Source organism: Stegastes partitus, unplaced genomic scaffold (genome assembly GCF_000690725.1).
Source record: "Stegastes partitus isolate 25-593 unplaced genomic scaffold, Stegastes_partitus-1.0.2 Scaffold56, whole genome shotgun sequence".
Classification (NCBI taxonomy): Eukaryota; Metazoa; Chordata; class Actinopteri; family Pomacentridae; genus Stegastes; species Stegastes partitus.
The window spans coordinates 931,765-946,820 of NW_007577787.1; the positions used below are offsets into that span (position 1 = coordinate 931,765).

Sequence of the window (15,056 nt, forward strand, 5' to 3'; positions counted from 1 at the left end):
GCATTGTGAATGGTAACATCGGGGGCAATGCTGCATTTTGAACGGGCATGTCAGTATTTTTTGCTGTAGCCTAGGTGTAGATGTCGCATGAGGGCAATGCGCTTTTGTAAGCTACGGTCTAACCTTCACCACAGAGATTCAAACGCTTTAACCTTGGATGCAGTGGGGAATATTAATACTTTATAGCCATCGATTATTCATTAAGTCCCACAGTGAAGGTGGATGGGGAAAAAAAACACACAAAAAAAAGAAAAACATTTTCTCGCACACTATGTGGAATTTGATATTTAATTCATACATCAGGTGTCGTCGGGCGGTCATCTTTGTTTACAGAAAGAGTTCATCATAGCCGATCGGCATGTGAAAGAGGTTTCAAATAGCCATCTAAAAAGGGATAACCGCTCACAAATCGATTCAATACCTAATTAGTGTGAGATCGGCGTCAACCGCACGCCTGGTTTGGGTTTAGTTCTCTAGGTTTGCCGTAATCAACAGGTTGAAAGTCAACGAGGATTTTTTTCCTTTTTTTTTTTTCTCCGTCTGCCACTACTGCATATCCAGTTGAAGGGATGCGTCTCTCTGTACCCATTTTCTTTCTGCTGTGGGTTAAAGCCCTGACATTGAAAAATCTCAATTATTCCGTCCCGGAGGAGCAAGGACCTGGAACTGTGATAGGTAATATAGCGAAAGATGCTGGATATGGGACCATGGAGAGAGGGAAAAAATCTAACTTCAGAGTGCTGGAGAATTCTGCACCACATCTGGTGGATGTTGACCCGGAGAGTGGACTAATCTTCACCAAACAAAGGATTGACAGGGAAACGTTATGCAGGCGCAACCCAAAGTGCCAGCTCTCCATGGAGGTGTTTGCCAACGACAAGGAAATATGCATGATCAAGATTGATATACAGGACATCAATGACAACTCGCCCAGTTTCCCCTCAGATCATGTTAATATTGATATTTCTGAAAACGCAGCTGCTGGGACGCGCTTCCCTCTCACTATTGCACATGACTCAGATTCTGGGGAAAATGGGATCAAGACCTACCAGGTCACAAGAGATGATTACAATACATTTTCTCTGGATTTAAAAGTGAGGGGTGACGGGACTATATATCCGGAGCTGGTGGTTCAGAGACCTCTGGATAGGGAGGATCAGAGCCATCACACCCTTCTACTCACAGCAATTGACGGTGGGGAGTATCCGAGATCAGGCTCCATGCAGATCAACGTCAGAGTGACTGATTCGAATGACAATAGCCCAGTTTTTGAAAAATCCTCCTACGTGATAGAGATTCCGGAGAATTCCCCCCCTGGAAAAGTGCTGATTGATTTGAACGCCACCGACCAAGATGAGGGAAGCAACGGGCAGGTGGTCTACTCCTTCACTGGATATGCATCTGAGCGAATACAAGATTTGTTCTCCATTGACCCCAATACTGGCGTCATCAAGGTCCAGGGAGAGATTGACTATGAAGAGAATCCAATCATAGAGTTTGATGTGCAGGCTAAGGATCTGGGGCCCAACCCGATACCAGGCCACTGCAAAATTACTGTCAAAGTGCTTGACAAAAATGACAACTCGCCAATAATAAGTTTTGTTTCCGTCCGGCAGGGAGCCATCAGCGAGGCAGCACCTCCTGAATCTGTCATAGCTCTGGTCAGAGTGACAGATAAAGACTCGGGCCGCAACGGTCAGCTCCAGTGCAGGGTGCTGGGAAACGTACCCTTCAGACTGCAGGAAAACAATGATAACTTCTACACACTGCTCACAGATAGACCTCTAGACAGGGAGATGAAAGATGAGTACAATGTTACGATTGTGGCCAGAGACAATGGGATCCCTTCTTTAAACTACACTAAGTCCTTTACTGTGAAAATCCTGGACGAGAATGACAATGCACCACGCTTTACAAAGACAGTTTATGTGCTACAGGTGCCTGAGAACAACATCCCAGGGGAGTATTTGGGCTCCGTTCTGGCCCACGACCCAGATGTAGGTCGAAATGGAACAGTATCGTACTCCATCCTGCCGTCACACATAGGAGATGTTTCTGTGTACACATACGTGTCTGTGAATCCCACCAACGGAGCCATATATGCCTCTCGCTCTTTCAATTACGAGCAAACGAAATCCTTTGAGTTCAAAGTTCAGGCTAAAGATGGAGGATCCCCTCACATGGAGAGCACCTCCACAGTTCGAGTCAACGTCCTCGACGTCAACGACAATCTTCCGGTTATTATTTTGCCTCTTCTGCAAAACGATACGGCTGAAATCCCAGTGCCTAGAAATGTAGGCATCGGTTACATTGTGGCTACAGTAAAAGCAGTGGACCACGACCACGGAGAAAGTGGACACTTAACCTACGAGATCACCGAGGGAAATGACGACCACCTGTTTGAGATGGATCCGGTGGGAGGAGAGGTTCGAACTGCCCATGCTCTCTGGGAGGAGGTTGCCCCGGTAGTTGAGCTGGTGGTGAAGGTAACTGACCATGGCAAGCCCCCCTTATCTGCCGTGGCTAAGCTGATCATTAAGGCGAACACAGAAACAGCAGCAGGAGGGGGTTCCAGCGCGAGTGGGGAACAGCAGCACTGGGATGTGTCCCTGCCCCTCATAGTTACCCTCTGCATTATCTCTGTCATGCTCTTAGCAGTCATGACCGCCATCGCTGTCAAGTCCAAGCATCAAGATAAGGAGACTGGGAATTATAACTGCCGCATGGCTGAGTACTCCAATCCTCCAGTGGGAAAGGGAAAAAAGAAAAGGATCAACAAGAGTGACATCATGCTGGTGCAGAGTGAGATGGAGGAGAGAGATTCTGCCAGTCGGATGAATGTGGTGAGCAGCCCGTCTCTCATCACCTCACCAATATGTTTTGACTACCAGAGCCCTCTGCCACTCACTCTGCCCAGGTCAGAGGTCATGTACCTGAAAACCACCCCTAACAGCCTGACAGTCCCCAGGGCAGGTTGCCACTCCAGCTTTGCCGGGCTTAGCACAGACACTCCAGCGAATAGGATGTCAGTGATACAGGTAAGGAGGATGCTGCACCGTATTCTTTATCTGCCCTTTATTCTTGCTTATCTGCGCACACTGCTTTGCCACATAAATCTGACAAAAGAAAAGTAATCGACTGAAAAAAGAGAAACTCTGACACTGTGAGGAGACATCATTATTTTCACTTTTTCTCTCTCTGTGTTGTGACACTATATTCCCTGCACATAAAGCATGATATGGCAACTATAAACGCTGAATGTCATTCACGTGTTTTAAAACGATACCCCTCTAAAAGAGAGCCTTTTTGCCTATCTGTATCTGAGAATCATTTTTTGAAATTGCTCCATTGTAAGTCCTCTCTTGCAAAATGGTACAGTTGGTCTTCATAATCAGAAAGTCCTCACAGTTAGACATGCAAACAGTGTGAGTCTTGAACAAGGCTGCTGTGACCCTGCCAGATTCACTGCTATAGAGTGAAAACAAAACCTTGCCTGAAATGTGGGATTGGACAGGTGTTTGAGCAGCTTGTCTGATCACATTACTGAACCAATGTGCACCAGACAGCTAGATGCACACAGCATAACCTTACAATCGCATTTTTCGCTCCCCGCAAATATGGGCCAGATTCACTCATCCGCATCCAAAGTTGGCAAGATAAGGCCATTAATAGGGTCCAGCCTTGCCTTGTAGGCAGGGTTGAATACACGAGCCAGCTAACATGCTAATTTGACAGCATGGGCTTGTAGCGCTGTTTAGCACAGCAGAATTATCTGTTGTAAACGATGTAAATATCTAGGACAGTCTCGCAGACAGTCTCATTTGGAGATGATAACACAGATGACAAGGCCTGGCACTGTCACCAGTCACTAGGGTATGTGGGTGTGATCAGCACAAACACATTATTCTCAAGATAGGGGGAAAAGGATGCTGATGACAGTGGCCTTGCCAAGGAGAGCACATATGGTCACAATGGAGATTTGTTCTTATCATGCCGTCATCACTGGCAGGTGCTCAGTGGCTTTATTGACATCTTTTAGATGCAATTATAAAGATATAAAAATCCAAAAAAGGAAAAAAAAAAAGAAGAAGAAGAAGAAAAAAAACTCTAGATAAATACATTTCTTTTCCTCTCTCAATCTCATGCAGCTTGGGCTATTGTTGAAAATTTTAACATGGTCAATGCAAAAATATTATTTTCTTTTTGTTTCTAGACTGAAAATTTCCCCTCAGAGCCCAATTATGCTGGCAGCAGGCAGCCATTTGTTCAAAGGTAAGAGCACTATCCAAAATCTTCCTGACCAGTGCTTTTAGCTTCTTCATCTTTGTACCAAGCCAGCTGACTATGGCTATCAAATAGGAGCCCTCACATAGAGGTAATGATAAGTTATGTTTTTTTTTTTTTTTTTCCTCCTTCCATTCTGCTGCAGCTCAACATTTAAGGATGCAGAACGAGCAAGCCTCCGAGACAGTGGCCATGGTGATAGTGACCAGGCTGATAGTGACCAGGATACTAATAAAGGCTCACACTGCGACACGTCTGCCAGGGAGGCCCTCAAGATGAAAGCAACAGCAGTTAATGGCCAGCCTTTTGAGCAGGGTGAGTGGACATCTTGAAGGTGCCTAACTGACTCTTGTACCAGACATTCTTTTTACTTTATGCGGCGAGAACGTGCATGCAGCTCGCTGCTGTTTAAGTGGAGCTCTACCAGCTTCTGAGAGCAGCCAATGAACCCAATGCGTGTCTTCCATCAACGTGGAAGAGGTAAATCCACACTGTGATTAGATGCTGTAGCTGCAGCAGGTAGTATTACTTTGTTCCACTTTACATTGCAGACAGCATGAGCTGTGTTTCAAAGATTGCATGAAGGCACCAGAGTGGAAGGTAGATAGTAGTTTAAAGGGATAAAAGAGTCCATTGGCTGAAGGTAGAATTTTTCAAACATCTTCTGTCTGATTTAGCCATCAAACAAACTCATATGCATGGCAAAGTGTACCTCCGTCTGTGTCTCTTTTGATCATGTCATTATTTGAACACAGATTCGTCGCATGCATGTCTTGAATAACACGACGGAGACAAGAAAGCATGATAGACACTTGCGGTGCAAAATGACAGATATTTCTGGTGCAACATGACAGAGTGTTTCCACCTTTTGCTTGGAAAGATTTTCTCAGTTATTATTGGTTTTGCTGTGGTTACACTGTTTTGAGAGGTGCTCGCTTTTACAACTGAAAATAGAAAAGTTAAATTTTATTTCACAAATCTGAAAAGATCCTCAGTGCCGGGAGTATAATCATAGATGACTGTCAATCTGTTGCAACCTGGCTGACCTGATAGGGACTGATATATTTAGCTATAAACTGAAAATATGAAAGTAACTCTCACAGGCAAGATAAAAGATAATGGAGGACTTGAGTGAAGTGGTGATGTTTCTCATTTCCTTGTCTGCGCCTTGGAAGAGAATGGCTGTGGTCATCATGTCCCTATGCAGCACTTTCCACACCATTTACATTGCTATGAACTGTTTGTTTGCAGCATGCTCAGGAGGGCAGAGATGGAAACACTCTTGCGGCTTCCAGAAGGATGCACCAATCTCCCTCTCTCTATCTATCTCACTTTATATGTGTGAATGTGCGTGTGTGTGTGTGCTATGAGAAATTATGGCAGACCAAACTTGACTCTGTGGGAGGTGTAAATTCAATCACAATTTTTTATTTTTTTTTTTTTTTTTTTTGCAGCACATTCCTGAATCTGATTCAACCCAAGTTCTAAGGCCAATCACATGGAGAGATATTGAAAGTGATGTTTTGTACATGTGAACATGAATATTTACAAGTGTAGCGCTGACGCTCGCTTGACAGGGATGTCAGTTAATTTATAGGCCTGCACTGGTAAGACGGGAGAAATGCCATGAAGTGGGAGCATTACTTTTAATATCGATATGCTTTGCTAATGCCTTTTGCTGTTTGCATGTGAGCAATGTGGTTAAGAAGCAAAACTAATGGTTAGATTAAATTGCGTTCTCTCTTGAGGGGTTGGTCAGTTGAACATTAAATGGTGTCACTGTCTGCTGAGTACAAGATGGAAGATCTACATTATGCATTATGCCTTAGACTTGATCACACAAAAACATCACCCTCCAACCCACACACTCCTTCTGTCTCTCACTCTCTCTCTCTCTCTCTCTCTCTCACACACACACACACACAGAGACACACACACAATATACAGGTACATTTATTGAACAACAAAGCCACTGTTTTGCAGATTTAGACAAGATAGCACTATTATCCAAAATGGAGACACCACAGAATTTTAGTTCCAAATGCACCAACACAAAAGCTTGTGGGTTAAGTAGTATTGCTTTTATGTCTTTACCTTTACCATCCCTCTAGTCTCCTGGCTGCTTTGATACAGGTAATATATGCACCTGTGCAGCTTCCACTATCATGCACTCTGAATATTTATTCACTCTCACAGACACCAGATGCACAGTGGGTATGTTGCTAGGCTTTCTCTGATTCTATTTATAATGGGCAGGCAGTGTCTTTGTTTTTTTTTTTTTTGGTTGTTTTTTTTTTGAGAACCTGTTATTGTTCCATTCTGCATTTGCCCATAAGATCACAGCTATTTGTCACTTTGTCATGATTGTGTTATGTGACTGTGTTAATGCAGCGGACTACATAAAGCCATTGTGTAACTCAGTCATTTTTTTTTTTTTTCAAAGCTATTATTTAACAAAATTTTATTCGGTGATGAAATGTAAAATGGAACGCTAATGACAGGCGGAACAGAGGAAAACACTTTTTTCCTACTCACCTGTTCCTTCAGCACTTACATAGCTAAATAATATAAATTTCTAGCAGCTGACAACACTCCAATATATTTAGCTATTGCAAGTTGGTGCAACTAATTACTAACTTACTTATACCATGTGTGTAATAAAAAATACCAACAGTGTGTGATCATGAAGGTGTGATTACAAATCCTTATCCCTTGTAAGCATTAGGCGTAACACTTCAATTTTTCATTCCCTATTTGGCATTCATCGCAGTATAACACTTATTAAACGGCGTCCAATGCAATACAATGTAGTTGTAAACAGATATAAGTGTTTAATAATGTATTTTTTTAGCAACTATAACTTGAAGGAGGTTGGTTTATTTACAGACACTGCAAAGCAACAGAGTAAAACACAGTCACAGAATAATTTTAAGAACATTAAATAAAAAATATTGGACCTTAGAGGAGATGTTCTAATATTAACAACCACTTACAGATGCCCTTACATCTACTTAGAACTACATTAATATGTGTTATCCAGCATGTATTGAATGTTAATAAATGCTTAACAAGGAGCCTCTAATGTAAAGCACTACCTCATTAAGAATAAACTCAGAAAAATAAGCAGACTCAGACCTTCAATTACTTCTGTTGTACAGCGAGACACAATGGCGCAAATGGAAAAAGAAAAAAAAAAAGAGAATACCTTACTCTGTTGTTGCTGTACCTTCTAAGCACATACATCCCTTTGCATCAGCATCATCTGCTAGCTCCTCCGCAGCGGTGATAGGTACCATGGAAATGAATTCAGCATCTCCCTGCTTCTCCTTGCTTATGCTTATTGTTCTGGCCTTGTGTATCTGTGCATAAAAAAAAAATACTTTTTTCTCTATGGCGCTAGGAGAAAGAAACACAAATGCACGGGGCACAGGACTGTAATCTGGGGTGTAGATGCATCAAAGCGTAACTCTTACAATATGCAGGATCTGTATTGCGTTTTTTTTGCCAAATCAAAGAAATCATTTAGTTCTCCTTTATAAAAATGCATCCGGAGCTTATAGGCGTTATCCTGACATGGCGCCTGAATAGTTTCTGCTAAAAATTTTACAATAGAAGTTCATAAAACTTGTAGCATGAAGTGAAATATTCTGTGTCTGCAGCTTAGAACTAAGAGCAAAGCTGGCTTGTAAACTTTAGTTGTGTTTAAACAGGCACGATTGCAGTTTAAGGAGTCAAGAAATTATAAACAAAAGACTACTTTGCTGCTAATTTTTACTATAATCACAGAGTGTGTTGTTTAGCAAACACCTGACTGACTGGATATAATGTATTAAAAAAAACACAATTTATCAAATACTGACAATTACTGTGATCTGAGCAAATCTCCTTTTTGATTTCCTCTCTGTTTTTGAGAGTCCCGACAAAGAGAGCTGCATAAAAGCATTGTTACAACAACAAAAAAAAACCCAACACAAAACGGTATTACAAAAACTGTCAAACGAAAAAGCGCATGACAATATCGTAAATCTTTTATTAAAGCCGCAACGTGGACTGTTTGTACGTTTTTGCAGCGAGAGTAAACGCTTTCCCTTTTAGACTGTCATCCCTTCTCCGAATGTCGAGTTTCGTCTTTATCTCAAGCGTCAGGAACTTTTTTTTTGGATGCTTCCTAGATTTTTCCAGCCATAATCCTCGTTGCTGTAGCCTAATCTGCCTCTTGTCGCTATGGTTGCTCTGGCAAACCAGTCATCGCCGGTTGATGTACAATACATTGCTACTGGTGCACCAACGCAGGAATGTTACCACAGAAACCAGATTTAAACCTTTGGTATATTTCAAAATGCCTGTCGATGAAAGGCATAATTAGCATCGTAGGACCTCATTTGACAAGAGCTTGAATGTAATAGACATTAATTTGTATGTGGAAGTCCCACACTCTGGCTTTAAGTTTGAATAAAAGACAGCTTTGTTATTTTGGGGGGCAAATTTCCACGTCCTTTAAAAGTGACTAAAACTGACTAACAGTACCACACATTTAGTTCTATCTGAGCTGAACAGTCAATATATCGTTTGAAACCTTTACATATGAACAGGATTGGCTGTGCTTATGGTTCAAACTGACTGATTTTATTTCACCAAGAATGAAAACCACACTTTTTCACATCCTTTACATTCATCTGGCTGGGTGCAGTCGCACAGCAACAAAACCTTATGTTTATGGAAATGTTTGTTTTTTTTTCTCAGTGAAATCTGGAAGCTCCCAAAAAAAAAAAACCTGTATTGATGCAACAGTTTGATGTACAAGGTCTTTGTCAAGAAAGCAGCCTGATGAACACAAAGCAGCCTGTATATACTGACAAAAAGTGACAACTCCATCTACAATTAGCAGTAATACACAACGACACCCACTATTCCAAAACTATTTAACATGCACATATAAATGCACAAGTAATGACTCTAAGCCCACAGAGGATATATGGTATACTTTTTTTTTCTGGCATTTTTTACTTTTTTTTTGGACTAAAGTGTAGAGGCTGCTCTTCCTGTAGGCACTAAACCTGCAAAATAGTTCTGATATAGAATTAGCAAGCCCCTTTAACTCTGCCCAGTCATAGCATAATTAGCAGCTCCATTGTATCCTATGGCTACGCGTTGGCGTGCTTGTGTAGGTGTTAATAGACTTGAGCGGCAGTATGTGATAGTTGTGGCATCTACTTTGCAAATGCGCTTCACATTGCATGTGTGGAACACGGTGCTGCTTTTTCACATCTCTTGGGGGTTGCGCCACAGTGAAGGTATCTTTTTTTTTTTTTTTTTTTTTTCTCGTTGTTGTTGTTGTTTGAACTTCCTCCTTGGGTGTGTGTATCCTCCAGCAAACTGGCTGAGGCTGGTGCACGAGGAAGGCACTGTTGCCTTTGAACGTGAGGATCTCCCCACCTCCTCGAGGAAGAGCCCCGTCGTGTGGAGCTTCCTCTCGTTTCCAGGGCTGATAGTCTCATCCTCATCAGAGCCAGGTTTCACAATGAGATCAAGTGTCTCATTCACAGTTAGTCACTTGCCTCGTGGTCTTTGATATCACAGAATGGCATGTGAGCGAGACAGACGAGCCTTATTTATAGACTGAGGAGTTTATCAAAGTAGCGTCAGATAATCAATGAAACATTGTGGTAATTTTCATAAAAGCCAAAAAAAAAAAAAAAGTTTGGAATTCTTTGTTTTCCATGAACGGAGAATGTGGCTTCATGAAGGAATGCGATATGAGAAACCAGATATGAGAATTTTCTTGATTTTCTGCCACATTATTTCACAAAAAAAAAAAATATCTGGCTCCTGTGGGACGATACGTCTGGATGAAAACAGAGATGTTGTAGATGTGCCGTGTGATATTTCCGTCTGTGTATTCCTCTTTGCGTAGGCTCATTTATTCATTTCTTGGATATTTCGACGGAAGGCACGATGTACGACACCCAAACCGAAATCAAATCAATTCTGTGATCATTATTTGAATTTCTATGAAAGGCTGTTACAACTTCATGGCTATCGCGGCAAAGAGAACACATTAGAGTTAAATTAAATCAGTCAACAGAACAACAGGAGGATTGCTTGAAATTATTAATTTTACAGATGAAATTGCTGTTTCATTTCTGTGTATAACAAATGAAGGAAAACTATTATTTACTGCCAATTTACAAAGACATGTTTGACATTTTCCATCACGCCCATACATGCAAAACTCCTCGATGCATCATTGTCAGATTGGTTTTCATAGTAATGGCCTCAGAAGAAGAAGAAGAAAAAAAAAATTACACCTTCTACATCATAACACTGTGGAAATTGACTTCTTGTATGTGTTGCTTTTTGTGTGCTTATTTTATGCCTTCAGGGTTAGGTGTGGTGTGAAATGTAAAAGGCTGAGTTATGGCACAAAGATAGAGCCTTGGCTATCTCTTCACTTTTTATTACTGACACTAATACACTTGTGCATGTTGTGCAGGCTGGTTCTGTGCAACATCAGCGAATCCGACACAGGCTACTACAGTCATGGAATATTTAGGAAACTGCTTCAATCATTAATATGTTGTTGGGAAGACAAGTTTTTTTTGTTTTTTTTGCAACCAAGTGACGTAAATAGTGTTTGTCTGTTAATGTGAACTGTATGTTAAGCTGATCGTGTCTGCATTTTTGCACCCAAAATAGAAGCATATCAGTTCCATATGTTTGCTTCCTCACACATGCATTGTTGTGTTTCATGCTCAGAGGAAAAGCGTTGATGACTGCTTACAGTTAACAAGAGCTGAAAATACAACAGAGTTCACAATATGCATCTACCAATCAGAAGTAGAATGAAAAAAAAAACAGGCAAGAAATGCAAATGAGCTCCTGATTATGCATCAGAAACCCTTAAAATAATTACAAAAAGTACTAAAGGTCAAACTAATGAGCGCTTGTGGTGCTAATGATGTTTCCAAAGTCTAACTTCAACTGTTCTTTTACTGTTAATCAGTTTCTTAGATTGAAAACCCAAAATGAACACCTGTAAATAGCCATCTAAAGTTTTTCAAAACACAAGAGTATAATGAGCCTGAACAATGCTCTTAACAAACATCATCTTAACTGCAGAAAGCCACACGACTCTCTGGTCAGAAATGTTGAATATAGACATGCAAATTTCATGCTTGTTTTTCTGTTTATAATTCACACAGACTACTTCTGATGGAAATGTAAATGATAAAACATCACTTCCTCTGCACCAGATGATATTTTCCAGGAAACACCTACACAGGTTGTTGAGAACGGTAGAGGGAAAAGGTTTCATAAATAGGATGAATCACGCATTTGCAGCATTGACCAGAAAGAGAAAAAAATGTGAAGTGAATTTTTTATTTTGTATTTTTTTTTGTATGACATTGTTGAGTATCATTACTTTAAGATTGCATTGTGAGGAATTTTTAGGATGGAAAAACATGCACTTAAGAGACACAGTGCTAAATTTGAACCCATAGCCGTAGCTTTTTCTTTCCGAAAATTTCTAGTGACGTGCGGAAAAAGCATATATCGACTAAGATACTGTAGTTATTAGTAGGATTTTAAAAATAGTCTACGAATTTGTCTTTGTTTGCTCTGTTTTCATGTTGCTGCTTATCCCTCAAAATGTCATCTACATTTTCTCCTAGGTTGCTTATACGTACCCCTGCAGGGTCCAATAACAAATGTTTAACTGTTTCTTTCAGAGCAAGACAAATCAGTCCACTGCACCGATGAATGTCGTGCACTGGGACATTCTGACAGATGCTGGATGCCAAAGTTACGGGTAGGAAGCCAAGCAGACAGCGCCGATAATCGTACCAACCTTTTCATCCCTGTGGGAATGGATGCCATGGTAGAGACAGAGATTTATGGCACCATCAGCTGCAACAGCAGAAAAACCCTCAGCACGTTTGGAAAGGAACAGCGGGACAGTACAATCCTTGTTGCCAATGTCAAACCTTACTTAAAATCGCAGCGTGCACTAAGCCCACCGCTACAGGAGAGTCCATCTGCGTCCAGTAGTCCCACCAAGAGTAATATGCCCCTGGACTTGGCCAACCAAGAGTCCAAAGAAGAGAGGGACGGGGGTTCAGACAGCAGTGCCTATGGCCCTCCAGATGGCCAGTGCTCCCCACTGCACACCGAATTGGAGGAGCCCCCCTACCTGACCTGCGAGCTCAGGCCTAAGTCCCTGTCAAGCAGCCTCATTCACAGCTCTGTCATCAGCCAGGAGTGTGGGGGGTCAGATTGTGCTCTCGACCCGCGGGACTCTGGTAACTGACAGGTCAGGCGATCCCACTCGCTCTCACCTGCCAGGGGTGCGATGATGATATCACAGATTAACGACCGAGAGGCGATTTATTTTGACCCACAGAGGTGTTCAGACACGCATTGTATAACCAAAAACCATCTGCTTTGTATGTTTTATTTGAGTTTGTGACTTGTTGTGTTTTAGGTGAAATATGTGTCCTTGACTGCTGTGAAGGTTTGGGGGGGAAATCAGTGCTTACCTGACTTCAAGTGTTTTCATGGTGTACTGTACCTGTCAATTTAGATGTCTGTATTTTACACATTTCAAACTCCAATTTTGTGAGGCTGTTGAACAAATTGCTACTGTTACGCTATTGAGTCCTGTCTGCTTTTGTACAGTGAAGCTTTCTGTCTCCATTTAGTGTATAAGGAACATCTCTTTGAATATCACAGGCAACGAAAAATACATATCAGTGACGTTAAAATTCAAAAAGTGAAGTGTCTTATGAACTGTTAATGGTGGTGCAACAGGGAATGTCCCTTTTCATAAAACCATTTGAGGTTCCTCTAAAAACAGTTTTTTAAGAATGTATTTGTAATTTTATTGTTGTCCTCTCTGCAGTTTATGTGAAAATAAGCTGAGCTTACACGTGAATGTGGGCTACTGTACTTGTTGTGTATTTTATTAAATTTGTATACACTGTGTGCATGGAAGGCAATTTATTTTCGAGTGGTGAGAACATCCGAAGCTGTCGTGTTCTATGTGAGAGAAGTGCATTAATGTGTCTACGAGGTGCTTCATACGTGTTGATGACAGATAGCACTAGTGACTCCGCAAATGTGCCAACTTTAGCTACATACTGTATACCAGCACATGTTACCCTGCAGTAGTCAAGATCTCAGTTACGGGAACTTCTAGGAAAATCACAATCGACATTTTACACAGCTATTTATATTTAATAAAGTCAAATAAAAGCAGGCACTGTGTGGTGGTGCACCCAACAGAAGATGAGTTGACTTCCTCTGCTCAATGCTGTTATTAAAATATGCATCATACAGTGGAGATGGATACGTTTCTTTTGCCCTGATATTTTTTTTTTTCTTGTTGCATTCCAAGTCATCAGAGCCGCTGTCAGTAAGTGTCTGCTTGTGATTACAGGTTTGTTTAAATATGAATGTGTCTGACAAATGACTAGGCATAAATTTAACAAAAATGGAAAAAAAAAAAAAACTTAATGTTCAGCTGCAACTAGCAGTTACAAGCAAGGACTTTTGCAATGAGTTCTTTGATTAGATAAAATGAAATTTTAATGATCCCTGTGGGGGAAAGTAGGTCATCACAAGCGGCGAAGGATTGAACAAATAGTGCATTAAAGGTTATCACAAGTTTATGCATGAAAAAAAAAGAAAGAAAGAAAGAAAGAAAAAGAAAGACTTACACGACAAATAAGAAATAGAGCACGTTCGCTGAAAAGATCTCAAGGTTAGGAGACACTGGTGTTTAATATGCGCAATTTCAGAGCCTTTTCATTGAGTGTATTAAATGTCTATCATTTGCTGTCTTCCTCATTACGAGCGCGTGTGCAAATGTGCTGTTTGTATGCATTGTGCACTATTTACTATTCAATCAAATGCAGAAAGGGTAGGAGTAGTGACAGAAGGCCATGGTCTGCAGACATATTAGAACGGGCTAAACTGCTGCAATCCATCCATTTGCTCATTTCGCTCCAAACACAACTTGCTTTACAAACATGGCTGCTGCTTGTATATTCCAGCAGGAGACGAGGACATAAGTGTTGCTCTACCCAGAGTAATTCTATTTACAGAAGACACAGCATATCCACTACATCTGTCTGACTTTGTCTATATGGGAGTGATTAAGTATAAACGCGGTTTGTATGTTTACCGAGCTGGATCACTAAACTTAGGGGATCCTGGAAATGTAGGGATGTTTACTATTTTGCATCTGTAAAACAATCAGACAAAAGCCTCCTGTTTCTTTTTACTTAGTTTAGTTTAGTTTAGTTTCTCCATCTGGAGACACTGACTTTTGTACCCCGGCTCAGTGAGCGGTTTGAGAATGCCTTGTTTTTCATGAGCTCTGGATAACAGAATTCTGTCATCTACTGAGAGCTGACTATAAGTACGACTCAGTTTCTCCTCAGGGAAAACACATTAATTTGGATTTTGATTTGCATTTGTTTTGGTGCTGGTATTGACACAATTCCAGACCTAGATGTCTCATCTCAGCAGGCAGCTCTGATGAGCTCATCTGCATAAGTTGAAATACTCTTTGAGAGGGAGATTGCGTGGGTCACAGCAACTCATCCCATTGAAATACAGACAGAAACATCACATCATTTTATCTGTATCAGTCCCAGGGTTTCAGAACACGGGGGATGAAGACAGGTGAGCGGAATGTCAAGTAGAAAAGGGTTGAACCATTTGCTGCGACACTTACTCCTCCAACTTTTTAACACTATATCACTTAAGGA

General features: G+C 41.1%; 1 protein-coding gene across 1 annotated transcript; it reads left to right on the plus strand.

Annotated features, from left to right (window-relative positions):
* The first annotated feature begins 569 nt into the window (after positions 1-569).
* Positions 570-12,592, plus strand: LOC103352953 (protocadherin-17-like). Its single transcript, XM_008275670.1, has 4 exons — positions 570-3,038; positions 4,214-4,272; positions 4,430-4,599; positions 12,015-12,592. Exons 1-4 carry the CDS (start codon positions 570-572, stop codon positions 12,590-12,592), a joined length of 3,276 nt encoding a protein of 1,091 aa, XP_008273892.1.
* The last annotated feature ends 2,464 nt before the right edge of the window (positions 12,593-15,056 follow it).

What these genes read in the sequence shown, in the direction of transcription:
- LOC103352953 (XM_008275670.1), top strand. Translation starts at nt 570, where the DNA reads ATGCGTCTCTCTGTACCCATTTTCTTTCTGCTGTGGGTTAAAGCCCTG. An exon ending in ATAGGATGTCAGTGATACAG is followed by an intron (nt 3,039 to 4,213) that starts GTAAGGAGGATG and finishes TTTTGTTTCTAG; the next exon opens with ACTGAAAATTTCCCCTCAGA. An exon ending in AGGCAGCCATTTGTTCAAAG is followed by an intron (nt 4,273 to 4,429) that starts GTAAGAGCACTA and finishes ATTCTGCTGCAG; the next exon opens with CTCAACATTTAAGGATGCAG.